The sequence below is a fragment of the Rhipicephalus microplus genome, chromosome 3, assembly GCF_043290135.1.
Source record: "Rhipicephalus microplus isolate Deutch F79 chromosome 3, USDA_Rmic, whole genome shotgun sequence".
Classification (NCBI taxonomy): Eukaryota; Metazoa; Arthropoda; class Arachnida; order Ixodida; family Ixodidae; genus Rhipicephalus; species Rhipicephalus microplus.
The window spans coordinates 139,337,899-139,365,878 of record NC_134702.1 but is presented as its reverse complement, the minus strand read 5'-3'; the positions used below and the strand labels follow the sequence as shown (position 1 = coordinate 139,365,878).

At 47.4% G+C, this 27,980-nt stretch overlaps 1 protein-coding gene across 1 annotated transcript in view; it reads left to right on the top strand.

Moving 5' to 3' along the window:
• The window catches only part of LOC119187201 (nose resistant to fluoxetine protein 6), a 67,517-nt gene extending 51,922 nt beyond the window's left edge, over positions 1 to 15,595 (top strand). The window contains exons 14-16 of the mRNA XM_037435432.2: positions 495 to 681; positions 2,408 to 2,550; positions 14,989 to 15,595. Of these exons, the coding sequence (XP_037291329.1) occupies positions 495 to 681; positions 2,408 to 2,550; positions 14,989 to 15,291 (633 nt within the window). The 3' untranslated portion in view covers positions 15,292 to 15,595. The remainder of the gene's footprint in view (positions 1 to 494; positions 682 to 2,407; positions 2,551 to 14,988) is intronic.
• The last annotated feature ends 12,385 nt before the right edge of the window (positions 15,596 to 27,980 follow it).

The window sequence follows — 27,980 nt, the reverse complement described above, 5'->3', positions numbered from 1 at the left end:
CACTGTCCCATCTTTCTTTTGAACGAGAACAACTGGGGATGACCAGGGACTCGAGGAAGGACGTATGATGTTGCGTCGTAGCATGTCTGAGACGTTTTCCTCGATGATCTTGCGTTCTGCCTGAGACACGCGATATGGACGCCGATGTACAATACGAGAGCCGTCAGTCTGGATGCTGTGAGTAGCGGTGGTAGTCATGCTGAGGGCGGGCGAGTTCACGTCAAATAGAGAACGGTGTCAATTTAACAGGGCGAGCAAATCTTCAGTTTGATCAGGTGTTAAGTCATTGCTTATTGTCGCCGACACAGGTGTGGCAGAGGCATTGAATGGCAATGATTGCGACTTCGGAACATCGTTGTGGTTGTTGTTCGGAAGAGTAACAATCGCAACAATATCAACATAAAGCAATCCATTATTTCAATTTAGTGTCTCTTTAAGCTTGCATCAACGGAGTTTGATTGATTCAGCCTAACGAAAAACCTGTTTCTTTTCAGATGGCGCAGCTGGCCATGTGGTCGTTCTCGACGGCAGCCTGCGTCTATGGAGTGTTCGGCGCGTTCAAGTGGCAGAAAGGAGCGCCACCTTGGGGCGCTGACGTGGTACTCTACAACGGGCTTCACCGCACGCTGTTCGCCGCAGGAATAGCCTGGATCCTTTACGCCTGCGCGTCGGGACACGCCGGTCAGCTTCCTTTCGCGTACCACATATATCGTTTTGTGAACGACAAGCGCCTGTTCAACGAGATTGTAAATGTTGCAGCGTTGACCGGTTGAGCTCAAACCGGGAGTGGCGACAGCTCTTCGTTCTCCTCGTCGGGCATAATCTCCAGCGGCGGATGTGCCGTCTCGGAGAATTTAGAAGTCAACGTCATCGGGAGAGTGGCAGAGCTTCAAACGTGCTACGCGTACGATGTCGCTGACCTGTACGGCTGATGGAAGCGATGACGTGACCATGTTAACTTAATGTGGAAAAGTGGAAGTTAAGTGGCGGGAAATATTGGAGCAGCAACATTTAGTGTGATACCGCCCCCTCATGAAGCACGGGAAAACACATATTTCAGGAACACTTGCCCTATCGCGAAAAGGGGGTAAGAAGATCTTGCTGTGTGCGTGCCTGGCCAGCTATACTTTACCCTCTTAATTTATTTTTGTTAATCCACATCGCACTTATTCACATCGCACTGTGCAGTGCTTCCTCCTACCAGGGGCGTAGCCAAACTTTTTTTTGTTTGGGGGGGGGGGGGGGGCGGGTGAGGGAGGGTTTAACCATACTTTATTTATGTTCGTGCGGGTCTTTCTATGTGTGAGTGATTGAATAAGAAAGTTATAACAAACTTGTTTACATAGAAACCAATGATTTTATTACATGAAGAGAATTATCTATGTATTATTGCAACAGAATGCCGAAATTTGTTCCAACGCGGTGATTGTAGTGCGAGCCAGGGTCGATGGCACCCCTTTTTACTTTTCGTTCCTATTATTGCACTAGCAATTATATGGACACACTTGGCTGGATTTCGCCGCTGGCGTCGGTGCCATGCACCGTATATATATATATATATGAAAACGCAAAAAAGAAAAAAAATAAAGACTCCGGCACGCAGAATCGAACGTGGGGCGTCCGCGTCATGAATGCGATTCATTAACCACTACGCCACCGAGGAGAACCCCCATCAACATTAAAACGGCGAACTATTTATATTTACCACTTACCGCTGTTGGCGGGCATTTCGGAGGAGAACTATCGTCTTTTCAGCATTATCAGCAAGATGGTGCAATGAGCGCGCGGCGGCTCTCACCTTTCACGCGTGCTTTGGCCCGCGGGGAGGAGGTGAGTGGTGATCTCTCGCGCGCCCTTATCTCGCGGTGGGATGATCGTACGTCTAGGCTGGCGTTGGGTTTTCACTAGAACGTTTATGTTGTAGTTACCGGGCGTACAAAGGTCACTGCAATCGCTGCAGAGCCTCCGTTTGCGAAAAGGGCGTGCTTTTCAGACACAGCGAGGTAACAACTGAGACGCTTATTCGCGTTAATCTGTACCTGTGAGTACGTTTCATGCGTCATTTGTGCGTGAAAAACGCAAAGCGCGTTTCAATCTGCTTGCCATTCTGTGCGTGACGCTCCAATATGTTGCTATCGCGTTCATTGCTTCGTCTTTGCAGCAAATCTGTGACTTTCTAACAATGCGTAATGTTTGTGGACTTCCTTAAGTCGATGTCAGTCACTATCACCCCTCATGCCTTTGGCATGAATCAGCTTTCATATCTTTATTATTACTCAATCGATTTGATCGCAACATGCGCAGAGCTCAACATTGATGCTGAAAAGTTAGGAGTTTCGTGTATTAGTTTTGCAACATTGTGCACACAATTGTGTGTAATTATTCACTGGGGTTTTCACTTACGCAGGCCTGGTCAACCGTTTCCTCGCGTGGGAGGCATTCGTGCCGCTTGGCCGGTTAACCTTTTCCGTCTACCTCGTTCATTTTTTTGTGCTTGTGGCTACGCCTGGAATGGCCCGCGAGAGAATCTACATTGCACACTGGTTTCTGGTAAGTCCAAATTACGAGCATTCTGTGGTCCTGCACTGGTATTTTTACTTTGCATTTCCATATACAATCATTAGGTTCGTTCGCAATCAAATGAATGCGACGGTTTTCAAGCCTTAGGCGACATTATTCGCGCCTTCTCCGTGCCGTTGACCTATAGATGTTTTTTGTCAACAATAATTTTTTACTCGTGTTTCTTGCGCGAGGAGAAATCATGTAACATGGAATATCACTGGAGCCTGTAACTGCAAGAAATGTTGCTGCCACATTTAGACAAGGTGACGTCTTCACCAGGGCAGCTCCAGCGGTGTTTTCAGCTCCATGGCTCGTCATAAAGTTAATTATGAGCGTGGAGATCTCAGCGCAAACCAGGACGGACCACAATACAACGCCAGTGTTGAAATACAAGCACAGCGCTAGTGCTTGCCTCGTATCTTCCTCTGTGGTCCGTCCTTTTTTTCGCCGAAATGATTACCTTAAAAATAATGCATCAACTGTGCCCGAGCGAGGTTTAATTGAAGTTCATCATCAAGTAAAGCTGCACAGTTCCCAGAACATCTGCCTTGTTCATCTCATTCATAGACGTTCATGCACTGTCTGTGTATCTAAAGTCAGTACATCTGACAGGCGTCATGAACGGTCGAACACTTTATTACTGAAAATGTGGCGACTGCGTGTTGTCACATTAATAGAGAGAGAGTGAGATAAAGATGCAAGGAAAGGCACGGAGGTTAACCAGACGCACATCCGGTTTGCTACCCTGCACTGGGGAATGGATAAAGGGTAGAAAAGAGGTTGCAGAAAGATGAGAAGGTACACACAATCACGAGCACACTCGGGGAGCACACACAGTCTATAGGCGGTCGCTCAGGTTTGTTGACTTTAGGTAAAGTAGCAGTGCTTTAGTTGCTTTCTGCGCAACTGAGGCAGATGCCCAAGGTCCTAGTATCTTCTGCACACAAAATGGTCCGGGGTCAAGTTGATTCAAAACCATTCGGAGCTGGCATCGCTGTGTGTCATAGCAAGCGCAGCTGCACAGGACGTGTTCGATGGTCTCTTCAGCTCCGCAGTAGTCGCATGTAGGAGTGTCTGCCATACCAATGCGAAAGGAGTACACCTTCGTAAATGCAACACCCAATCAAAGGCGGCATAACAGTGTCGCATCGGAGCGGGAAAGTTGTGATGTTAGCTTTAGCTTGAGCGAAGGATCCAGTTCATAATATTGACACCTTTGGAAGCTGGTAGACGACCAGAACGTGCGTGTGAGATCTCGAGCCAGCAGGTAAAGTTGTCTTGCTACATCATTCCTTGATATAGGAATCGGGACTACACGGGTTTCTTCATGGGCTGAGCGGGCTGCATCATCGGCTAATTGATTTCCGGTAATACCGATATGTCCAGGCATCCATTGATATATAATATTGTTACGTGAGTAACGAGACAAAGTATTGCGAATATATTCGAAAAATATATTTGCAAGAGCGGTTGCAGCACTGGCCAGTCTGGCTCCGAGCTCGAGCAGCCAGCGAGCCTCATCTTCCTCGTCGGGCGCACACGCGCATTCGCACTATGGTTTGTGGCAGCCTACAGGTAGCATAACCCCCGTCGGCAAAGGCGCCGTCTCGGCGCATCTAGATGTCAAGATCATTGGGCGAGTGGTACTGCTTCAGGCGTGCGACGTGTACGATGTCGGTGGCCCTAGGGGTGGATGAAGACGGCGAGGCAGCAGGAGTGATTTCATAAGTGACGGGAGTCACCTCACGAAGCACTCTGTAGGGCCCTGTGTACCGAGAGAGCAGCTTGTCAGACAGGCCAACGTGCCTGGTCGGAGACCACAGCAGAACCAACGAACCGGGCGAAAAGTGCACATCGCGGTGTCGTTGGTCGTACCGACGCCGTTGGTTTGCTTGGGAGGTCAGAAGGCGAGCACGAGCGGTTTCGCGTGCGTGGGCGGCCCGGCTGATGGCGTCCAGAGCATATTGTGAAGTTGGAGCTGCTGGTAACGGAATCGTCGTATCGAGGGGTAATGTGGGTTCGCGGCCGAACAGCAAGAAAAAAGGGGAGTAACCAGCCGTGTCGTGGCGCGAAGAATTGTAGGCAAATGTCACGTATGGTAAAGCGATGTCCCAGTCAGAGTGATCTGAGGAAACGTACTTTGCAAGCATGTCAGTTAGGGTTCGGTTCAGGCGTTCTGTGAGGCCATTTGTTTGCGGATGGTACGACGTAGTGAGCTTGTGGCGTGTTGCACAAGAGCGTAGGATGTCCGCTATGACTTTCGATAGAAATGTGCGGCCTCGGTCCGTGAGCAGCTGGCGTGGAGCACCATGTTGCAAGATCACGTCGTGTAGAAGAAAATCGGCGACGTCAGTGGCGCAACTTGTTGGAAGGGCGCGTGTGATTGCGTAGCGTGTGGCGTAGTCTGTGGCCACAGCTATCCACCTGTTGCCAGCAGAAGACAGAGGAAAAGGGCCGAGTAAGTCCAAGCCGACGCGAAAGAAAGGTTCCGTAGAAATATCGAGTGGTTGAAGGCGCCCAGCCGGAAGCGTCGATGGTGTTTTGCGGCGCTGACATTCCTCACACGCCGCGACGTATCTTCTGACGGACCGTGCCAGACCTGGCCAATAGAAGCGACGGCGAATCCGGTCGTATGTGCGGGACACACCCAGGTGACCGGCAGTAGGAACGTCATGAAGTTCGTGGAGTACAGCCAAGCGGAGGTGTTTGGGTATGGCAAGCAGCAGAGATGGGCCGTCTGGATGGAAGTTATGCCGGTATAATGTGCCATTCTGGAGTACGAACGAGCGATAGGATCGGTTCGATGGGGAGGAGTCGAGGCGCTCAATGATAGCTCGTAGGGCTGCATCACGGCGTTGTTCGTCGGCTATGTGGTTCAGTTGAGAAACGGAGCACACGCAGGCGTCGTTGTCAGGTATGGTGGCCGATGGGTCAACTGGATAGCGAGAAAGGCAATCGGCGTCCTGGTGCAGGCGTCCAGACTTGTATATCACAGAAAAGGTGTATTCTTGCAGTCGCAGAGCCCAGCGACCAAGTCGACCTGTAGGATCTCTTAAGGATGAAAGCCAGCAGAGCGCGTGGTGGTCGGTGACGACGGAAAAGTGAGTGCCATATAAATATGGACGGAATTTTGAGACCGCCCAGACAAGAGCAAGGCATTCTCGCTCCGTGATCGAATAGTTACGCTCTGCAGGTGTAAGGAGGCGGCTAGCATACGCGATAACGCGGTCGTGTCCCTGTTGGCATTGGGCGAGAACGGCTCCGATACCGTGACCACTGGCATCAGTTCGGACCTCAGTTCGGGCAGATGGGTCAAAGTGGGCGAGGATAGGGGGCGTCGTCAAAAGTGTTATGAGGTGAGAGAAGGCGGCAGCTTGAGTGGACCCCCACGAAAATGGAACGCCTTTCTTCAAAAGATCGGTAAGTGGTTGGGCGATTGCCGCAAAATCTTTCACGAACCGCCTAAAGTAGGAGCAAAGTCCCACAAAGCTCCGGACATCTTTGGCGGATTGGGGTACTGGGAAACTCGTGACGGCACGAATTTTCTCAGGGTCCGGTCTCACACCAGAAGCATCGACAAGGTGGCCCAGCACGGTAATCTGTCGGCGGCCGAAGTGACACTTCGAGGAGTTCAACTGGAGGCCAGCTTTGCGGAAGACGTCGAGAATGGCCGACAGACGCTCAAGGTGGGTCTCAAACGTAGGTGCAAATACGAGGACGTCGTCTAGGTAACACAGGCATGTTGACCATTTGAACCCGTGTAGCAGAGAGTCCATCATACGTTCGAACGTGGCGGGGGCATTGCATAGACCGAAGGGCATAACCTTGAATTGGTATAGGCCATCTGGAGTGATGAAGGCGGTCTTTTCTTGGTCTTTCTCGTCTACGGCAATCTGCCAATAACCAGAACGAAGGTCGATGGATGAAAAGTAGCGTGCGCCGTGGAGACAATCTAGGGCGTCATCAATACGTGGTAAAGGATACACGTCCTTTTTGGTGATTCGATTTAGATGCCGGTAATCGATGCAAAAACGCCATGTGTTGTCCTTCTTTTTAACCAGGACGACGGGTGACGCCCATGGGCTTGATGAGGGCTCAATAATGCCTTTAGTTAACATCTTATTCACTTCAGCTTGAATAATCTGGCGCTCCGACGCGGACACGCGATACGGTCGACGGTGAATGGGAGCAGCATCACCGGTGTTGATGCGGTGCTTTACAAGAGAAGTTTGGCCGAGTGGGCGGTCGTCAAGGTCGAAGATGTCACGGTAGGAAGCTAGAAGGCGTGCGAGAGCGGCTGATTGCGCTGGGGGAAGGTCAGGGTCGATCATGGGACGTATTGACATGTCGAGGCATGTGGCATCGAGTGGGCGACAAGGAAAATTGGGGCATGCGTCGGCTGCGAAAGTGGTGACGTGATCATCGGCTAAGGACCGCAACGTGGCAATTAGGATGCCTTCAGGGAGGACTTGCTTTGTGAAGCCGAAATTTATGACGGGTAGACGGGTCCGGTTGGAGGCTACAGTTACGATGCAGTGAGGGACGGTGACGTCACGTGCCAGTAGGACATCAGGAATCGGCGTGACGATGTAATTCCCATCCAATACGGGTGAGGTCGTGGCAAATTCGGTGAATGTGAGGGCTTTAGGCGGTAAGCGGAGGAAGTCTGTGGCAGAAAGGCCGTGTTGAGGTTCAGGGTGAATATCCGGCTGAAGAGGAAGGTCTAAGCAAAGAGTACCAGCGGAACAGTCGATGAGAGCAGAATGGGTCGACAGGAAGTCCATCCCTAAGATGAGGTCATGAGGACAGTTCTGGAGCACCGTGAATAGAACAGGGATGTAACGGTCGGCGATGCGTATGCGAGCCGTACACATGCCAATGACAGGAACAGTGCCGCCATCGGCCACACGTACAGCTTCGGTAGCAGGGGGCGTGAGTACTTTTCTTAAGCGGCGACAAAGATGAACGCTGATTATGGACACATGAGCGCCAGTATCGACTAGTGCCGACAGAGAAATACCGTCCACGTGTACATCGACAAGATTTTTGTTCGTATGAAGCGTCAATGGAGGGTTTGGTTCAGACAGGGATGATGCAGCACTACCTCCAGGGGCTGCACTGTCTAGTTTTCCGTCGGGTACGATGAAAAGTTAGGCGGCGAGTGATGGCGGCGTGGCTGGGGCGACGGGGAACGACGGCGTTGAGGGGACGGAGAACGAGCAGGAAGGCGGCTGTTAGACGTGTCGAAAGCAGGGGCGGTACGGCTGGACGAATACCGGCGAAGATCTTCATATGGGCTATAAGGTGCGAAAAACTGGCTCCTATGTGGCGGCGTCCAGGAGGCACGGCAGTAGCGGGAGACATGTCCAACGCGGTGGCACCGGAAGCAGATCGGTTTGTTGTCAGGAGTTCGCCATTCCGCCGGGTTGCGAGATCGTGGAGCAACAAATGGGTCACGTCGAGGTGCATTAGTGGGAATTGGTCTGGAGGAGGGGCAAGAGATGGGGCAAGCATCAGGGAACCCGCGGTTGGCGAATTCTTGTCGTACGACCGCCTGAATAACGGAGATCGCGGGGGTTGTCGGTATCGTATGTTCGAAAGAAGTGGGCTGAAGCGGCGCTGGACTTGCTGCTTCAAGTTCCCGTCGAACGATACGCGTTACACTCTGCTCAAAGGGCGGTGTGACGGTAGAATCGGAGCAGGTGGACGTAGCCGCCGTGTTTGGCAACCGAGAAAAAGGAGGGCGCACCCGACGGCTTTTTGCTGTTTCGAAACGGCGGCATTCTTGAATTACACGGTCGATGGTCGAGACGTTAGTGTACACCAGCAAATTGAAGGCGTCGTCCGCGATCCCCTTCAAAACGTGTCCAACCTTTTCAGCCTCAGACATCGCCTCGTCCACTTTTCGGCAAAGAGCGAGAACTTCTTGGATGTATGACACATACGATTCAGTTGGCGACTGGACACGGGTAGCCAGCTCCTGTCGTGCAGCTGCGTGGCGACCGGTCGGGTCCCCAAAGATGTCACGTAGCTTCTCCTTGAACGTGTCCCAGCTGGTGAGTTCGGACTCATTTGTCTCGTACCAGACACGCGGGGTTCCGTCCAAGTAGAAGAGAACATTAGCGAGCATCATGGTAGGGTCCCAACGGTGAGTTTGACTGACCCGTTCATAAAGGCGAAGCCATTTGTCGACGTCGAGGCCAGGTTGCGCAGAAAATGTCCCGGGATCACGTGGTGTTTGGACGGCGACAAAGGTTGTCGGAGAAGCCGCAGATGATGAAGCGGACGCGTTGTCACTGGAAGCCATGGCGGAAAGCTGGAGGATGCGGCCACTGCGGAGCTGCGTGGTGAGGACGGGGATCGTTCCACCTCCACCAAATATGTTACGTGAGTAACGAGACAAAGTATTGCGAATATATTCGAAAAATATATTTGCAAGAGCGGTTGCAGCACTGGCCAGTCTGGCTCCGAGCTCGAGCAGCCAGCGAGCCTCATCTTCCTCGTCGGGCGCACACGCGCATTCGCACTATGGTTTGTGGCAGCCTACAGGTAGCAATATCATGCCCTCGTGCTAGAGCTTCATGATGGCAATGTCCTATTTCTTGTACCAATTGGTCATGACTCCTCCTACGCACGGCAGACTGCAAACTCTGAAGCGCTGCCTTCGAATCACAGAATATGACCCATTTTCCTGGACGTTCTTGAACGAGATATTGTAAAGCAGCCCTTATAGCAGCAAGCTCTGATGCCGTAGATGTAGTCATATGCGACAACTTAAACTTGATTGTCATTGCTGCAGCCGGAATTACAGCGGCACCTGATGAGCTGGAGGACGAGACGAACCCATCAGTGTATATCTGCGTTCGGTCTAAGTACAACTCATGTAATAATAGCAGTGTTGCTTGCTTCAATGCTACTCTGGAGTGATTGCTTTTCCTTTTGATTCCCGGAATTTCTAGACGTACTTGCGGCTGGTCGAGGCACCACAAAGGACATGCCAATCTCGCAGCTGGCGTATATCTTGATGGAATGCTGTTTAGGTGCTTGGCTATGACGTCTGAAAACGTAGCACGTGGTCTTCCGGAAGGTAGAAGGGCCAAGTGGTGGTCGGGGACACGGCTAGCATGTCGAATGTGCGCTCTGAGGCAACCCACAACTCTATATATCCTGACCGGATGGTCTTTGGCAAGCATGATTGTGGCATAGGTAGAAGCGCATCGGGGCAGTCCTAGGCAGATACGCAGTGCCTGACCCTGCAAACTCTCCAATGAATGAGTATTCGATTTGCAAGTGTTAGTCAGTACCGGCAAGCTGTAGCGCAATAGACCCAGAAATAGGGCCCTGTACAGCTGTAGCATGGAGGCCACAGAAGTTCCCCATGCTTTCCCGCACAAGGATTTCATTATATGCACAATAGATAGCAGTCTCTTCTTCAAGTACGCACAATGTGGGCTCCACGAAAGACTTCTGTCGATTATTATGCCCAGGAAACGATGCGTCCGTGCATATTTGACACTCTGCCCATTGATGTAAACAGGGTATGGCGTCATTGGTTTGCATGTAAACGCCATCAACGCGCACTTCCCAGTTGATATATTTAGGCCTTGTTTCTGAAGGTAGGCTGTCGTGAGGGTTGCTGCCCGCTGTATTCGTGCACGCACCTGAGGGCGAGTAACTGCAGCACTCCAGAGGCAAATATCATCGGCGTATATGGATAGGCACACCGACTTTGGAAGAACTTTCACCAGACCAATGAGGGCAACATTGAACAATGTGGGGCTTAAAACACCTACCTCCCTGAGGTACTCCGCAGTAGGTGTAATGTTGACCAGTTGCACCCTCATATGTTTGTACAAAGAAACCCCTGCCAGGTATATAATCTTTTATCCATTGAAACATTAGTCCACCAATGCCCATTGCTGCGAGAGAAGTGAGGATGACATCGTGAGCTACATTATCATATGCACCCTTCACGTCAAGAAAGAGTGCCACTGATATGCGCTTGCGACTTTTTTCTTGTTGAACAAATGCCGATAAGTCAAGGACACAGTCAATAGAGGAGCGGCTCCGACGAAAGCCTGCCATGCAAGAAAGCTATTTGGTGTATCGTTCCAAGTACCACTCGAGACGAAAAAGAACCATTTTTTCCATCACTTTTCCGAGGCAGCTTGCGAGGGCAATAGGGCGATATGCTGTCTAGTCCAATGGTGATTTTCCCAATTTCAAAAGTGGTATTAATCGACTTATTTTCCATTCTCGGGGAACACTGCCGCTGAGCCAGGAGTTGTTGAAGCATGTTAAATGTTCTTTTCTGGCTTTTTGTCCAAGGTGTCCCAACGCACTATAAGTAATACCATCCGGACCTGGCGATGACATGCGCTTAGAAGCGACTAACGCACCTTCCAGTTCTTCCATGGTGAATGGAATGTCCATTTCTGGTAATCGCGTCTCAGGAACGATCATGGCGTCGATGCTCTCACTCATAATATTCCCGGCAACTCTCGTGCAAAATTCTTCAGCCACCCCGAGTTCTGTTTTTCCATGATGGAGTGCCAAAGCTTTAAAAGGGTGCCGTTGTTGCGGAGAGGAGCGAAGACCACGAACTGTCCTCCAGATATATGACAGCGGTTTATGAGGGTCTAGAGATTTGCAGAATGCTTTCTAGCGTTCGCTCTCAAGCTTGTAAATGCGTCGTTGAATCTTTTTCTGGAGCCGCTTTGCTTCCCTCAGATCGTAAATTGATCTTGTGCGTCTGTATCGTCGTTCAGCACGTCTTCGTATAGCTCGTAATTTTTCCAGTTCAATGTCAAACTGTGTTATTTTAGACGAAAATGGTAATTTACATATGGACGCTTGCATAGCTTCCGCTATGGTATTTTCTAGGCTGCAAGCGAGGCCTTCTTGGCAAGCGTTCTCAACACGCGATGTAAACATCGACCAGTCAGTGCCAATTGCAACACCGGAAGAGAAATTCTTTATGATACCATCGATCGTCACGTAGGTGGGTATGTGATCACTCCCATGAGTCTCAATATCGCAAAACCACTTAACTTTGTGAGAGAAGCACCGTGACACCAATGTCAGGTCAAGGCAACTACCATACGTGAGACCCTGCAGATATGTGGGGGTACCATCGTTCATGATGGAAAGGTCGTAATCGGAAGCGAATGTAACAATGTTCCGGCCCCTGGCATTCATCCTAGTGCTCCCCCAAAGCATGTGATCGGCGTTGAAGTCACCGGTGATGATCCAAGGCCCATCGGTCCTCATTAGGATGTCTTTTAATCTGTCGCAGTCAAATCGCGCTGAAGGAGATATATATCCACCAATAAGCGTGAACGAAACTGCAATCTTCTTTACACGAAGACACACGTACTGATTGTCGTCATTTTAACTTATTGGGTGCGAAAGATAAGTCAAGTCTGTGCGAATGTAAACAATTACGTTGCTTCGTTCTTCGCAAGCGGCTGAACAAAAAGCTTCATAACCGGACAATCTATAAGGCGTTGATACGTTTGGTTCACATATGACAAGTATAGGGAATTGATTGGCCCGAACAAATTGGCGAAAGTCCGAGATACGGGATTCATGCCTCTGGCATTCCACTGAAAAATCGACGCACTTTTAACTTCAGTGCGGAAGATGAGATTTTGTTGAGCCATTGTGCTTATACGAAGTTAGCAAGAACTGGATTCAGTGCATCTAGTATTTGCAGTGCACTCTTAGCAGACGAAGATTGTATGCTGCCCAGTAGTGTGCGAATTGTGGCAATTAATGATTTCACGATTGCAGTCACTTGCCTGTCTTGGTTGGAAAGATCTCGAACCGGGATCGCGGACTGGCCGTCATGAAACTCCTTCGGTTCGCTTGATGCTGCTTCCCTTTGAAGTGCAGGCCACTCTGTCGCAGTTAGGGTATGCTCACTGGCTTTGTCCTTTACAGCCTTTCCCACGGCATGTGGTCTGGGAGGCAAAGGAGGTGGTACTGATGAGGGATCTGGCAAACGTGTCGAGGAGGTAGCGGGCGTCCTCGAAGACCGACGTCGACGTGAACGACGCCTTCTGATTTTAGCTGCGGCTTCTCGATGAGATGAGTGATCGCGCACCATCTCCTTCAAGATGGCAATTTCCTTCAGAATCCGCGGGCAGTCCTTCGATGTGGCTTCATGGGATCCATTGCAATTAGAGCATTTCTTGACAGTTGCGACGCGCTTATCCGCTTCATGGTGCTCGGCGCAGCGGTGGCATACCACCGAATTCTCGCAGACGCTGCTCACATGTCCAAGTTTCATGCATTTACGGCACTGGAGAGGCTTTGGAATGAAAGGCCGCACAGCATGTCTGAAGTACCCCACCTTCACATGAGAGGGGAGGGATGTGCTCTTAAACGCAATCTTCACACAGCGAGACTTGCCTAGCCGGGTGACATCAACAATTGGAGTATCAGTTGTTGACTTGACAAGAAATTGTAAGTCATTATTGGAAATAGCCACATCTATGTCGTAGATCACGCCGGTTACTACATCACATCCCAAGGGAACATGAGAACGCACCTGGTTGCCGTCCAAGTCAGTTACACTGCGCAGAACGCCCAACGCACTTGCGTGCAAAACGTCCACAGCCAGTATATTCTTTCTGGCGTTCACTCTTATGTCCGTGATCTAATTTGGCACGAGCGTTTCCATAGACCTCGACACAGACTGTCTGTTAAGGCGTTTCACGCTGACGGTAGGAAGTGCAGGCAAAAACAGGATGGTATAAGTGTTCGATTTTGGCGCTTCACTTACAGTTTGAATAGTTGTCACATTAATAAGTAATTGAGACTCCTTATAGCCCCTTGAATACCTAAAGTTTAAAAAGAGGGAAAAGGCTATGGAGGCATGAGCATCACAATGACACCTCGGAACTCCTGTGCTGGTATATAAATGAGCGTACAACATCCAGCAAGACGTTCTGGATTAGTGTATCAGTGCCTTCAGAAGCCTATCAACTTTATAATTGAGGGTTATGACACTGGGCTTTTTGCTGGTATACGCAACTGCGTAATTATAGTTATATGCATAGGTGGCCTTGTTGTCGAGCACAAACTGCGGCCCCGAGCAGCACTCACTGCCTCAAGAACCTACAGAAAAAAAAAGGGCACGAGTGTGCTCCTCGCGAGGTACTCTGCCGTTACGAGATATCGACGCCTGCACAATGGTGCTTTTAAGCATCCTTATGCATGACATTTGCACCTAAGAGATGCTTTGGGTTGGTACGAGGTGAATCGCCGCCGACAGAGTCACGATGCTCTTATACTGCGCTTTAAAGCATTAAAAAAACGCATGCGGTAGAAATTGGACGCAGCAAGGCATGTCTTTGGGAAGTTGGTTCACGCTGGATGTTTTGTTTGTACCATGCTTGTTGCTCCTTGTTGTCTTAACGTTGTTAATGGCTTGTTGGTCTTTTTTGTTATTTATTTGTTTACTGAGGCAGAGCTTTGGCGGTAAATCGTTGTGCTTGGATTTTTGTGTGTGTGCTGTGTTTTGATAATAATTTTTATCCAAGCGGCTTCTTGGCTAAGTATAGGCCACTTACATTATCTTTAATACGTTTACACTTGTTCTAGCCCAATTGTGTTTAATGGTGGGTTGGTTCGTTTTTTTTTCTACGTCAGACGTTTTTTTTTATGGCTTGTTTGTCCTCAGTGGCGCTTCTTTCCGTTTTGGTTATCTACGTTTCCGCTGTAGTGAATTTGTTCTAATGCCACTCCAAGCTTGTTTAATGCAACATTCATGTGATGTGATAATCTTAGAGTATCTCTATCGCTTTGCTGCTCGACCTTCGAGTCTGCATTGGTGTGGGCTCATGATGCGCGAATCGCGAATATTATCACAATGTATCACGAATCTTATCACCCTTGCTAGTTACTGTTAAAAATATTTATGCTTGTTTTCAACAAACCTCGGAGCGTCTGTCCTTTGAACCTCTTGTTCATGCGTGGTTCCTGAGCACTCATTAGTTTCGCATCAGGAGAAAATTAATCCATGGGCACAAACGGCGCGACCTTTTTTGTGGCCTCAGTGATCGGTATATTTCACATGAAGGGAAACTTCTTGCTTCAAACAACATATAATTGATTTGATAGCTACATATGTAAGCTGCACCACGTTTTTTTTTAATGGCGTGGCTGGGGCTGTACTTTTATTTGCAGTGCGTAGGTAATGGAAAGCTCACTGAACTTTCGTCGGCAGTTACAGAGCCCTTGAAAGTCAATGATAATTTACATCAGCAACAATGTTGTTCACGGCTCCCTACATGACAAGAAAAAAGAAAAACACTACGTTTTACTTTTTTCAAGTGCAAATATTGCAGACGCTTCTTTGTGTAATGCGAGCAACTGTTGCAGAAATATCGCCACCACGTGCCGTGCTCTCCCGATGTACAGGTTCGTGGCTTCCTGGGCAACGCAGTGCTGAGCTACCTGTTCGGCTGGGCCTTCTACTTGGTCTGCGAGAAACCTTTCTCCAACATCGAGCGCTCCTGCTTCAACCGCTTCGTCAATCTACGCAGTCGTCAGCGGCCAAAAGGCAACGAGTCGAGCGCGTCGTCGATGGTGGTGCTCGCCGCTAACCAGAGGAACGAGTCCCTGGAAGAGGTATCTGCCGCGAGCAGGTTACAAGGAGAAGCGGTGCTTACGTCTGGCATCGTCACCGCGGACTACGGGGGCTGCGGCCGAGACACGCGCTAATCGGTCTTGTCCTCGGAATTTTCTACACACTACTTTGGTAGCTTATCGGCTATGAAGTGTCACGCTACAGAGATGGGAGGTGCATGAAGCGATAGGAAATTTGGCTAGTGGGAACATAGTAGCGATGGTCAGCGCAAAAAATAACACGGAAAAACATAAGAGTCGTGTATATTATTTTTTTCCTGTCCTTTTTCGCGCTGACTGTCACAGGGTATTTGGAAGATGCACGTTCCATCCGCGGTCACAATCTCCTCATAATAAAGTCGGCGTTTTGCCAAATAAAGAATCACGAATTTATTACGAAGCACGCCTTGTGGTTAGAATGGGGATTGAATTAGATCATTTAGGCTTCGCTAATGCGCAGACTCATCCTTTTTTCAGCCATAATTACTACACACAAAAAAAATAATCGGAGCTGCGACTTTCCGTATATACTATAATACGATTGGTAACGCATGGCTATAGTGTTCAGTCATTGCAACCGCCGCTTCAAACAACATCATCTCTTCATCTATCACGTTTCATATTTATAAAGCTTTCCTGGAAATCACCTCAATGACTGACGGCAGGAAATTGGCGCATACTCATTATTATTGCAGGCGGTTTCATTTGTAACGCAGACATCGTACATAGGTGCGAAAATCATTACGTTTTGTCATTGCTAACGAGCTATCACTGTGCCTTGTTTATGCGGTGTCGACTGTGGCTGAAAATTGCGAAGCGGCTGCATGTCGCGAACATGTTAGAAATTTAAAGCAGAATTCCATGCGCTATTTTGTGAAAATCCCACTTCGCGAGAAAAGGTTATACACAAATCCTCTTTGCAATACTGCAGTATAGTTGGCTGGATTATTGAATGGACGAAAAAAAAAAAAACGACGTGGGCTGGGCTCCCGCGTAGCTGTGGGCTAGAACGTCTGGCCTCCTCCTCGGCACGCTAGATTGGGGCTGGTACACAGTATTTGAACGGAATTATTTGAAAGAATTCAGAACGGCCAGTACCGTGTCAGCGCCATCCCTCAGCCCAGTGTGTGTTCCCGCTCGGTCCTGTCTCAAACTATGTTGAATTCCGTTCCTTATCAGCGTGCCCCGGCTATAGCACGTGCGTGAATTTCGTTATTTAATGTGCGAACTAGAACGAGCCACGCAAATGGGACAAACAAAAGGAAAGGAGCGAGGTTTCGTGATTTAAGGAAGTGTTATGGCACTTACTGAAGAAAGGCAGTTTGTTACAATCTGTAATTTTTCAGTGGAAAAGCCCACTGTGCACTTGGTAACGCATGGAGTTACGCAATCGACGGCAAGACTCCTTGTAAAGAATAAGGACCCCCCCCCCCCCCAGTGAATAGGAAACGCATTAAATTACCTTGACGTGCCCTCAGTCGATTCCATCGTTCCATTCTTCCCTCCATGGAGCTTCATGCACATCGCGCGCTGTTCACCAAGCAACTTCGTGGACTGATCACGTCACCTGATGACGTCACGGATGGGATCGCACGGCGTCATAACGACGTCGCTTGATAGAACCACAACGAGCCCCTCACTCTTCACGACACTCAGTCTGAGATAGTTACGTGGGTTGTACGGGTTTTGTAAAACTCGCGAAGTTTTCTGAAGTCTCAGACAAAAATGTCAAGGAGGCTAGCGTCAATATAGCAATACAGCTAGTTCGCCTAGTATAGGCATAAATACATGCTTAAGAAGCGCGAAAAAAACACACGGAAGCGCCAGTCTTGGGTGTATTCTATACTTCGCCCCCGTGTTCTTTCGCAGCTCTTATAAGCATGAGCCACTATAGACTGTTAATTATTTCGTGTTTAAAATAATGAACTGTACTTCGGTCCGTACAAGGCACCTTACAGCTTTCAGTCCACAACCGCGGAATGCGACGTCTGCTGCACCAAAGAAGACATCGACCATCTGATATGCCATTGCCCTCGATTTGCCTCTGAAAGACAGAAGCTTTCGGACGCATTGCGACAATTGGACGATCGGCCACTCTCTGTGCAGATGCTACTGGAACACCGTCATCGCCCTTCGTCGGCTCAAAAAGCAGTCAAAGCTGTCTTGTGCTTTTTGAGGACTACAGGCCTCTGTGACAACCTTTAACTTTTGTGTAGTGCCACCACTGCATACGCGCCAGCCGATTGACTGACAATCCTCCTTTTTTTAACTTTTTTCTTTTTCTCTCTCTTTCTCTTCTCTTTCCTCTCTCTCTCTCTCTCATCTTTATGCCCCCTTCCTATTCCCCCAGCGTAGGGTAGCAAACCGGGCATGTGCCTGGTTAACCTCCCTGCCTTCCCTCTTGTTGTTTACCCTCCCCCCCCCCCCCCCTCAGTCCACAACCAACATTTTCAGAGGAAAGCATTAGCTGAAGAAACGACCTGGTTACTGTGGCTAGAATGAGGGTGTGTGAAAAGTGGTCGCTAAAATCGCTCTCCAACGCGCGACGATGCCACTTGGTGTGCTGTACGCACAGGTACGGGTAGAGGTGTGCGCCGAGGCGGTTTTGACCGGCGGCGGCGTGGGGGTCGTCCAGAGTCGGCGGCGGCGGCGTTGTCGGCGCACGCCAGTTTTTTCATCGGTGGCGGCGTGCGGCCAATTTTCGTCGGCGGCGGCGGCGTCAGCGGCGCAGAAACCGAAACTGAAAATTCAAAAGGCTCTTCCGCCACAGGTTACTGAATTAGTGGAAATTCAGGAATTTTAATCCAAATAGCATAAATGACACTACACAGATGTGTCGACATCCCGATGAATGCAAAGCGTTTTGTAAAGTAGTTTTTATTTCGCTTTCATGAAAAAATAACGCGTATTTCAATCTATGTCCATGTTCTACGGTAAATGTGCAGCACTTTGCTTTTTTTAATTTAAGATGCATCAGTTTGTTGTTGTTGTTGTTGGCAACGTCATACTTCATGAAACCTTTTTTCATTGAACGATGAGCAAGCAGTGACGCACGTCACTCATTTCGCTTTTTCCGGATCTGATCTTACTTTTACATTGTACGCTGCACAAAAGAAGAAGCACCTCTGCTTCGAGTTGTCTTATTACGATTGCATGAAACCGCTTTTTTGAGTATCTGTCATGCTTTGAATGTAACTTTCCTTCAAACGAATCAAAATACCTACTTTTCACAATGTGAGAATCTTTTATGCAGCGGTATAGGATGCGGAAGGAGACAAATCTGCGCATTTATTCAACTAGTTCTCAGCGCGGTGTTCAATGAATGCAGTGTAGACATGGGCGTGGGCGAGGCGGGTGGTGCAAAAAGGACACTTGAACCCTTCAAGCTCCACCAGCACTTGCTACCCACTCTAGCGACACCAACACGACCTACTCCCTCAGTCGTGATGCAAGTTGAAAGAAGGCTTTGCATCCCCCCAAGACAAAAGCCTGTCGATGGTCATATGTGCAAATGACAGCAAATGCAATATTTGCTCAGATAGACAGCCCATACTGGTCACGAGCTGGGCGTCCGTTGACCACGCCTGCAGAGAACGTTGACTCCCCGACCCCTTTGTGTTTGGTTAGGGCAGGGGGACACCCCTTCCAAGTGGGCCCCATTAAAATTTCTCTTTAAAAACGTCACAAATAAGAATGCTTGATAAGTATGTCTAAAACATTCACCTTTTCAATGCTTTGTTGTAGCGTGTTCACGTGCTCAATACCCATAAGATGTGTAAGAAATCGAAATAGCAACTGCCACTCTCGACTTGTTCCGGAAAAGACACAATAGAACAATGCAATTACGAGTGCTGAGAACCTTTGTTCTTTTGTATATTTGATTTCTAGGCATGATTTGAATTCTTATATAAACAAAAATAAAACCTGCAACATATTAAAAAAAGGCTGCTATTGCAAGATGTGTGTTGCAAGACGTGATTTTTCTAGACTTAAGTCTCTGCAAGGCACATCTGGTGTCACAAACTTGTATGTGTCCCCCCCTTTTTCCCACGACATCTACCGATTCCCCCCCTCTAATAAAAAGGCACCAATGTAGGCCTCCGTAGGCCTCCGTGATTGCCTACTGGCGCGCGGCGGGCCATTTCGGTGGCTAGATCCAACAGTGGCGATTTCGACTTGCTTTATTGCAGGTGCTGAAGGATCAAGAAAAGGCCGATATTTGTAAATTTCTTGAGAGTTCAGTGATAGTTTCTTCATGAATACCGTGGATTATTGGACCTCACTTTGTGTATAATGCTCCAATGAAAAAAAAAAGGTTTCATCCTGTGTCACTGCAGAGTCAGAAGCCATCACATGTGCAGGCATCATTAAGCTTCTATATGACATTGCTAAGGTTCAGTACATTTGTACAAATAATTCTCGTTAATTGAACATTTTGAGTATAATCCTTGCTTGGGTTAGTATGTATGAAACATAAATTTGAGATTTAAAATTATCATTGTGGGTTTCTGCAGCAAAGACACATTGATTAAAACTGATGACTCCGGAGCTACGGCAGAGGTAACATTCGTTCTGTTTTTTTTTCGGTTACGGTAACGGTAATGCGTTACCTTTTTTATGTATCTATATAACGTGGAGCCGTGAAACGTTCCCCTTTTTCTTATTTGAGTAACTAGTGAGGTATTTAGTTACTTTTTACTGTAACGGATACATCACTAAATAGACTTACAGGAGTGATGTCGGCCCACGCCGTTAGTTGTTGCGGTCTACAGGCTGGCTGTAAACATCACATGGAGATATATTCCTTTCATCCAGAAGGGTTGATAATTAATGATATGCATATCATCCCACCGAAGCGTGCACTTCGTTTCGCTAAAGTTTACAGTCAACGTCAGTGCGGTCGTCACGCGGTATGCTTTAGGTAGAAACTTAGCCTTCTCAAAATACCCAAAGACGTCGATCCACCGTGCAACGCGTGGCCACCCGATGACGGTTCTGTATGAAAATGGCATCCACAGTGAAACATGTTGCATCTGCTGAAATTTTATCACAACATTATTATACTGCCACGCTCGCTTGTATTTTTATGTCACAGTCTTGCGCAAAGGCACTGCCGTAGTGGTTCAGTAGCTAAGGTACTCGGCTGCTGACCCGCAGGTCGCGGGATCAAGTCCCACCTGCGGCTGCTTTATTTCCGATAGAAGCGAAAATGCTGTAGGCCTATGTGCTGCGATTTGGGTGCATGTTAAAGAAACCCAGGTTGTCAAAATTTCCGGAGGCATCTCTCATAATCACGTTGTGGTTTTGAAACGTTAAACACCACATATTAATCAGTTGCCTTGCGCAAAGGACGCTTGGCTGTCTGCGAACACTCTAGATTATTTTAGAATTTTCTGATAAGCTTGAGACACCTACGATATGGATGCTACGTGTATAAATGGCGACGTACCTTCGCGCAGATCATATTACCAACGACCAATGCTCTGATTACCGCTATCTGTGTAAAGCACGAATTTCGAGCACTTTGCACTTTCGTATGCACATGTTCACTCAATAAAAAGTGTCGTCTTGAGCAACCCACGTACCATCTTCTTTGACGTCGCAACCACACGGCAATACCGTAAGTGAAATGAGAACGCTGAAATGATTGATAGAAAACAGTGAGATGGGGCGTAAGTGCATGGCCAAGTTTTGTTTAAGATGCGTATACCACAAGCTATTGTCTTCTATAGAACCAATATGATGCGGATTTGTTAAAATACTGTGAAGTTGAATGTCAAGAAAGGAATAACATGAACTTAGAAAGAGACAGTGGAGACGAAAAGTGATAGGTATCGACGTAAAGTTTGATCGGTCGTTCCCCGCAAAACGTCCTAAACGTTTTGTCGACTATCTCAGGTGTATTCGAAAAAAAAAAGTCGGGCTGATTTACTTCATTGAAATCAGTCTATCGGGAAAATTCTTTCGAGAGAAAAATATTTTTGGTGACCTATATGTGACTGAAATTTCAGCTATAGGCTGGGCCCTATATTGAGTCCTAAGATAAAAGCCTATTTACAGAGAGTCTATGTATAGGCTCTATTTATTTTGCCTACCTATGGTTTTGAATATTTCAAACCTCCCACTGTGGCGTGCCTTGGTGTCGTATTGACGTTCTGGCTTGTAAAGCCGAAAACTTTATTTTTCAAATTATAAACTGTTCATATCTCCCCCCCCCCCTCCCCTCCCCGGCACTCGTTCTAGGGTTGGTCCTTTGATAAACACCAGTCACATATCTTTAAAGAAATGCTTGGATATCAACTATTCATAGCTCTCATTTAAAGATGTGGAAATGAAATGACGTCACTAAATTACCGATGAGGTGAAATATTAACTTTAAAAGCACGGTAAACGTGACTAAAAAGCTAATTCAACGCTAAAACAATGTAACCTTAGTAATATTGTCACCACACTTCTAAAACCTCATGAAATGTATATTGCATACCTGCAAGGTGCAGTTATTCGAGCGCTTTTTGCAGTGAAATTTGGCCATAGAGTTAATCTCGTTCATGGCAGTGCTATTTCTAAATTTGACGTTTGAATATCTAACGAGGCTTACGAGTTTCTTTCGGTGAAATCCGCGTTTTTTTTTTGGTGATGTAATTGAGCATTTTATGCATTGTGCTGGCACGAAGTTTATTGTAGATGATGCGTTTATAGAGTACACCGTTCAACGACTGTGGTGAAATAGAAACAGCAATTTATGTTCATTCATGCTACACAACTCTCGTGATATGCTCCCAGAGAACAGAAAAACGCATAACGAGGTACATTACTAACGAACGGAAGAATTAAATATTTCTTGGTCTTTTCTTGTTGTTTCTGTAGTCCAATCTACAAACGTCCGTATTAAATGATCATGACGGTACGAAGGCATGAAATTGGGTTCTGCAGCATGTTGTGACACATGTGCCACTCCAGGTCACCTTTATTACATGACATCGGAATCCACACTGAGCTTGATCTATGATTATGTACCTAATCAACGGAGAATAAGAGCTAAGCTCCGGATTCATTATTAATGTGGCTTCAAAGACGAGAAAACAGCATTATTCGCGAGCAATCGAGCGCCCATTCTCTCTCTCTATTTCGTTGAACTGCTTGTGCCCTGAGATGCCACTTCAATTTCTTTTTGAATAAATGTGGCGATCTGGAAAGTTGTGAGCGCCAAACAAGGCGCTAACAAGAATGAGAGAGACAGGACGGGTGCTTGTGAACGTCGCGTGGAGGCATTAGTTAGCGCTCGAAATTTCCCGATAGCAATGCGCCATCTGGCAGGATTTCAAGTTTTGTTAAAATGTAGCGATGACACAGATCATGGGTTTTGTCATGTCATTTGCTACCAATTAAACAGTGGCTGCGTAATTTAGGTTATCATGAAAATTGTCGCGGCCATATTTCAAGAAGGAAGGAGGCAGAAACGCACCGTTCATGCCATACGTGATCCTTCATCACTCGTGGAAATCAATTTATTCAAGCTGTAACGTGAATGAAGAATTCTGTTACTTCTCGGCAATCAGAGAGGCTTTTAATTCTTCAGTCTCTTTATGAGATATTGCTGCCATCTTTTTCCAACAGGCTTGCAGTTCTGTTGCACCGACATAGCAACACCCATGTTTTTGATGACTTTTTCATTCCCATTCAAAAACTTTTCTATTCATAGTCATTTTTGAAGCGCATAAGAACTGAATTCCTGTCGTTCGTCACCCGTCACTGCGTTCGTCCAGTACACACTGCAAAAGGCTTGATGGCAAAGTCGTTTTCTATGTTCAAGTTCCTTGTACCCAACCTTTCGCGCTCTTTGTGCACTTCAAGGAATTCAGAAAGACTACAATACAACCCAACGAGCTGTACACCATGCCGTCGGGACTGGTATGCATGACGCAAATATGTTGCGAGTGGTCTCGCAGTGTTCTGCCATTGTGCTTCGTTCCCTGTTCCGTGAGCTCAAGTTTGGTCGACACATGGCGTCGTTGCGGCGCCATTGGTGTTGTGTTTCCCGTGTCTTTTCTTATACACAGTGTTCTACGAAGAAATGCCTCTGTGTAGCCGCTGGTGCCGAGGTCGCGGATTACGTTTTTGCTTCTTTCCTTCCGCAGCTGTGGTGACAATTGGTGGTTAGATTATCGGTTATTTCTTTACTTATTTTAGCTTTCTCGTTTAGCTAGTTTTCTGTATTCTTGCCCAAGAAAGGTGATCCAGATTTTTTTTTTTCGTGGGAATGACCATAGGTATCTGCGTACATGGTTGCAGCTCCACATTTCCAAGTTGTACGACTCGGACTGCCCTGCCGATGGCCCCTATTCTCTTTCTGCTCTAGCAGCCATGACCGTCACGTTCTTCCAAACCTTCTCCTCCTACCTACTTCTAAACTATTTTCTCCACTCTCCGCTTTCCCTTCAAGGGACTGAGCCGTGGTCTCGCAAGGAAAGATAGTGTCTTTTTTTTTTCAACCACACATTCATCCATTCAGGGGAAGCTTGCATGCAGTAACTGGTTTGGAAAGCAGGTAAGGTTCGCGGAAAGTCACCTCACCTACCCTGATTTGTTCCGGGTCAACGCTCTCGAGGTGCGCCAAAAGAGGCGACAACACGAAAGTCATACTTCGAATTCTTTAGGGCTGTTGGCTCCGCTCGTCAAAAACTCTTTGGACACGCCTGACTGACTGACGGCCTAGGAAGAGCTGTCGGAAATCGAGGCAGCTTGATTTGTTCGACGTGCCACGAGACGCGCTGAATAATTAGCCGAGAGGTTGGGATTCGTCGTCAGGTATGTTTCCCACACTCTGTGGTGCTTTCAAGTCTTTCACTCTCCCACGCCCTAGCCTGCCTAGCGCTGCAGGCCCTATTCTGCACGTGCGATGCAACGTTATCGCACTGTGCTGTGTTGTGCGTATTATTGCATTATGACCTACGTTGTGTTTCTCTCTCGCCGTGTGACGAACTGAACGTGCATCCTTTCTATTTCCTGGGTAGAAAAGAAGACAGTGTTTGACTTTCTCTCTATTTCTCCTTCTCTTTTTTTTATCTTTATTTGCTGCGCTGTGCTCCCTGCTGGGCTGCAGAAATTAGGCGCCTTCTTCTAACCACTACCCCCACCATTTGGGGGACGGAGATGAAGACGACAATTTATTTGGACTGCCCTGATGAGCCAAGGTCTCCTAGGAGACAAGACAAGACAAGACTGCCCTGGACTGAATGGACATGCAGTCTGTCCATTTACAGTGATCTGCAAGGCGGCTTTCCTGTAAGGTTTATTTTCTAGCCAAAAACTATCGTTCACAGACTGCTTTTCTCTCTCATTGTGTCTTTACCTCTTCGAATTCCAGCGAATGCATGTGAGTACAACGAAATGTCACCTCTCCAAATTCCAGCAAAGGCACGCGAGCACAAGATCTCAAAAAGGTGAATGGCAAAAACAAAATGAGCGAGAAAAGCAGTCTGTGAACGAGAGTTTATGGTTGGAAAACTAACCTTACAGAAAAGCTGCCTTGCAGATTATTGCAAACTGTCTATTGTTTTCTCCTGCAGAGAATTTTAGGAAGATCACGGCTTAAAACGCGAGCACCGAGACGCTCTGAACCAGCTCTCAGAAGCTCTCATCAAGCTTCCATGATGCTACCTTTAGTGTGTAAATAGCGAACATAAACGTTGCTCTTATCAGCCCCGGCTACTCTGCTTGACTTCTACCTGAGACTTGGCTAGCTCCTTCGAACACATCACGAGCAAGCAAAAGGGCACGGAGTTGTAAATATGAAAATGTGCAACATCACATCGCTTTTATTACGTGACATATTCGTTCTCCACCGCATTCGCCCGATCGTGTCCACATATAACTTTCCCGTTTTATAGCGACGACACACCGTTGATTGCGGTCACGCCATTGAATGTCATATAAACAGCGGTTGCATTATTTATTTGCAAATTACTTCTTCATAAAGTATGGTGAAGTAATTTATTATTTGGCCACCTGAGGAGCTTTCTAACTTGACTTGTTTTTTTATCAAGACTTGAATATAATGTTAAATTTTATTTGGTTGACTCTGAGAATTACCTTCGCAACAGCAGTACATCTGTCAGCGACAATCATTCTTAACCTCTCCCAGTGCCAGTAGGTCCGTTCAAGTTACGTGATGAAAACCACTTTGCTGAACTATGTCATATATGACATGTCGCTCAAATGTCGGTCTCTGCATTTTTGATGAATCCAGCAGTCTTTTGTAAATTGTCTACTGGCAAGTTTTTTAAAATTTTGTTTTGTTCTTTTTAAAACTGGTGGTCTCAGACAAGCTTATTACGCCTCTTTTCACCACTGGATAGCCGTTGTTACGCGCGGCGCCTGGGCCGACGGGGGAGGGCCGCGTTCTTTGTTCATCAAACAAGTCACCGAAGGGCTGCCAGCCTGCTGTCCGCCGTGTACTGTCCATCTTAGCCGGGAAGTGAGGTGGCATTCCGACACCATAAGACATTTGACGAGACGACCACAATGGTTTCTTGGTGTCACAGGTGCAGTGTGGTGACCACGCCCTAATCAAAGACCTTGACTTGAGCGAGTGTGAGCGGCACCGTCAGAAGTGGTGTGTGTGTCTCGTCATTCAACAGCGCATTCTGGACCGATTCCCTGATTAAGTCAAAACGTACACTTTATAGTGAGCCACCCAGCTCATTCGCAAGAGACCTCTCGCCCTGTCTGTACAGAATGTAATAAATACTCTGTTAAGTTTGCCATCTTACTCCTGAGTGCACATGCGTTTTCTTTTCTGTCTCTCTACACGCCCTTTCTTGCCCCTATTTCTCAACCCTCAGTGCTAGGCAGCGAACCGGATGCCAAGATATGGTTAATCCCGCAGCCTTCCTTTCTCTCTCTTGCCATCTTACTGCCTTGGCATCTTCATCCCGGGTATCCAATGTCTTAAAAGGCCGGTACAAACAGACAAGTTAAAAAATAAAACAGATGGTGAATATTTTCTGCAGCATGTTCAGACGCTGCGTATAAGTGGTCATCCTCGAAAATTATCAACTTTAACACCGCGGACAGGTGCTGATATACCCTGAGTAGGTTCGAGCATGTATTATGCCTCGACGCTTTTAATCTTCATTAAACTTCTCCCTTTCAATTTCATCCTTCGGGGTTTTGTGTAGTTCTTCATTTAACGCCTAACCTCCATGTCCTTCCTCATTTATTCCTCCTCCTCCCTTCATCTAACGCGCTGCATTCGTGCTGCACTGCTACCACTTCATTTTTTCTTTATGTACGCCCTGTTTCGGGCACAATTATAGGCTGCCATCTTGGACTGATAATGATGCCGTTTTCCATCCGTATGAATATTCGAATTGTGCTATGGCGAACTCGCACGCATCAAAACGCTGGGCCATTACATTCAACGTCGTATCACCATAATCATAGCTAATTACGACACAAAAAAACAGATAAGTTGCTTCTAAGCCTAAGATGGCAGTGTCTATGCTTTACTGTAACTGTTACATTTATTTTTTGTCAATTTGTTCAATATGTCAGTTCATGCAGCGGCCGTCAAACTCGTTCCGCTGTTCATAGTGGTACTCTTGGTCTCTGAAGCTGGATGAAGATAACTAAGAAGCCTGGTTTTTACTGGCTACATAAAATGTGAAACGAAGCTATAAATCACGATGAAAAAGAAGACCAATCTGGGGAAAGTCAGTACTGGCGCATAAATGGCGCGCCGATTGCGCCGACGAAAAAGGTCGGCGGCGGCGGCGCGGCGAAAACTATCGGCGGCGGCGCGCCGACCAGTCGGCGCACACCTCTAGGTACGGGTAGCCTTGCACAGACGACATACAAGTGAGCATGCGCAGCTCTCCGCGAAAATTGCTCCAGCGCAATGTGGTGGTCACCCATTTTCGGTAAAATCGTTATGATCGAGCAAGTGTAGAGCACCACAAGGCAGGTGAGTCCTTTAAAGTCTCATCTCTGCGAACCATTCTCAAAAAGACGTACGAGCGAGACTCGGTGCAACTTTCGTGTTCTCGTGATATTGCGGTTATTTGCTGTGAAGCTGCAGGTACGTTAAGAGACGTTAGATCACTGGAAGGCTTCATATTAGTTTGAACATGCTGAATTCATTCAACCACGAGCAGAAACATTGGTACCTGAACTCTGTTGTGCTGTTCCGTACGTATAATCTTGTGCAAGCCACAAATTTAATATTCACTTAGCAGTCAATTATTGGTCTCCGAATGCAACAGTTTTAGCGGCGTACAGTAACTCATAACCGCGTATCAGTCACGCTAAAGGGCGCATGTCCCCAGCAGCAGACATGTCAACAGTTTTTTTTTTTACAAAAAACACTTCGTTTTCATGCATGCCAGGTGTTCATGCACTAGAAAACTCTCAGCTGTACTACTGGCTCCTTCATTTCACTTTATGTTTAGTTCATGCCTTTTGAAAAGAACTGGGACCGAGTGAGACAAAAATTGGCAGATCTCACGTGCAGTGGGAATCTATGGTATGCGAAGCACGAACGAAAAATGATGGTATGTCACTTTGAAATCAGCAGAACCTTACGAGGTAAAGGTAAATGATGCCGTACGTCACTTTCGTGTCATGATTATCATTATCGGAGGTGTCGTTAACCTTCATCTTCTATTCACGTCACGTGATACCAATTTAATCTATGTGGAGCTATAGCGAAACGGCCGCGAGCACCCTATGAGCGTGGTATGCTGCCATATTCTTACGTGACACACGTGTCAGGATTATCATGTTTG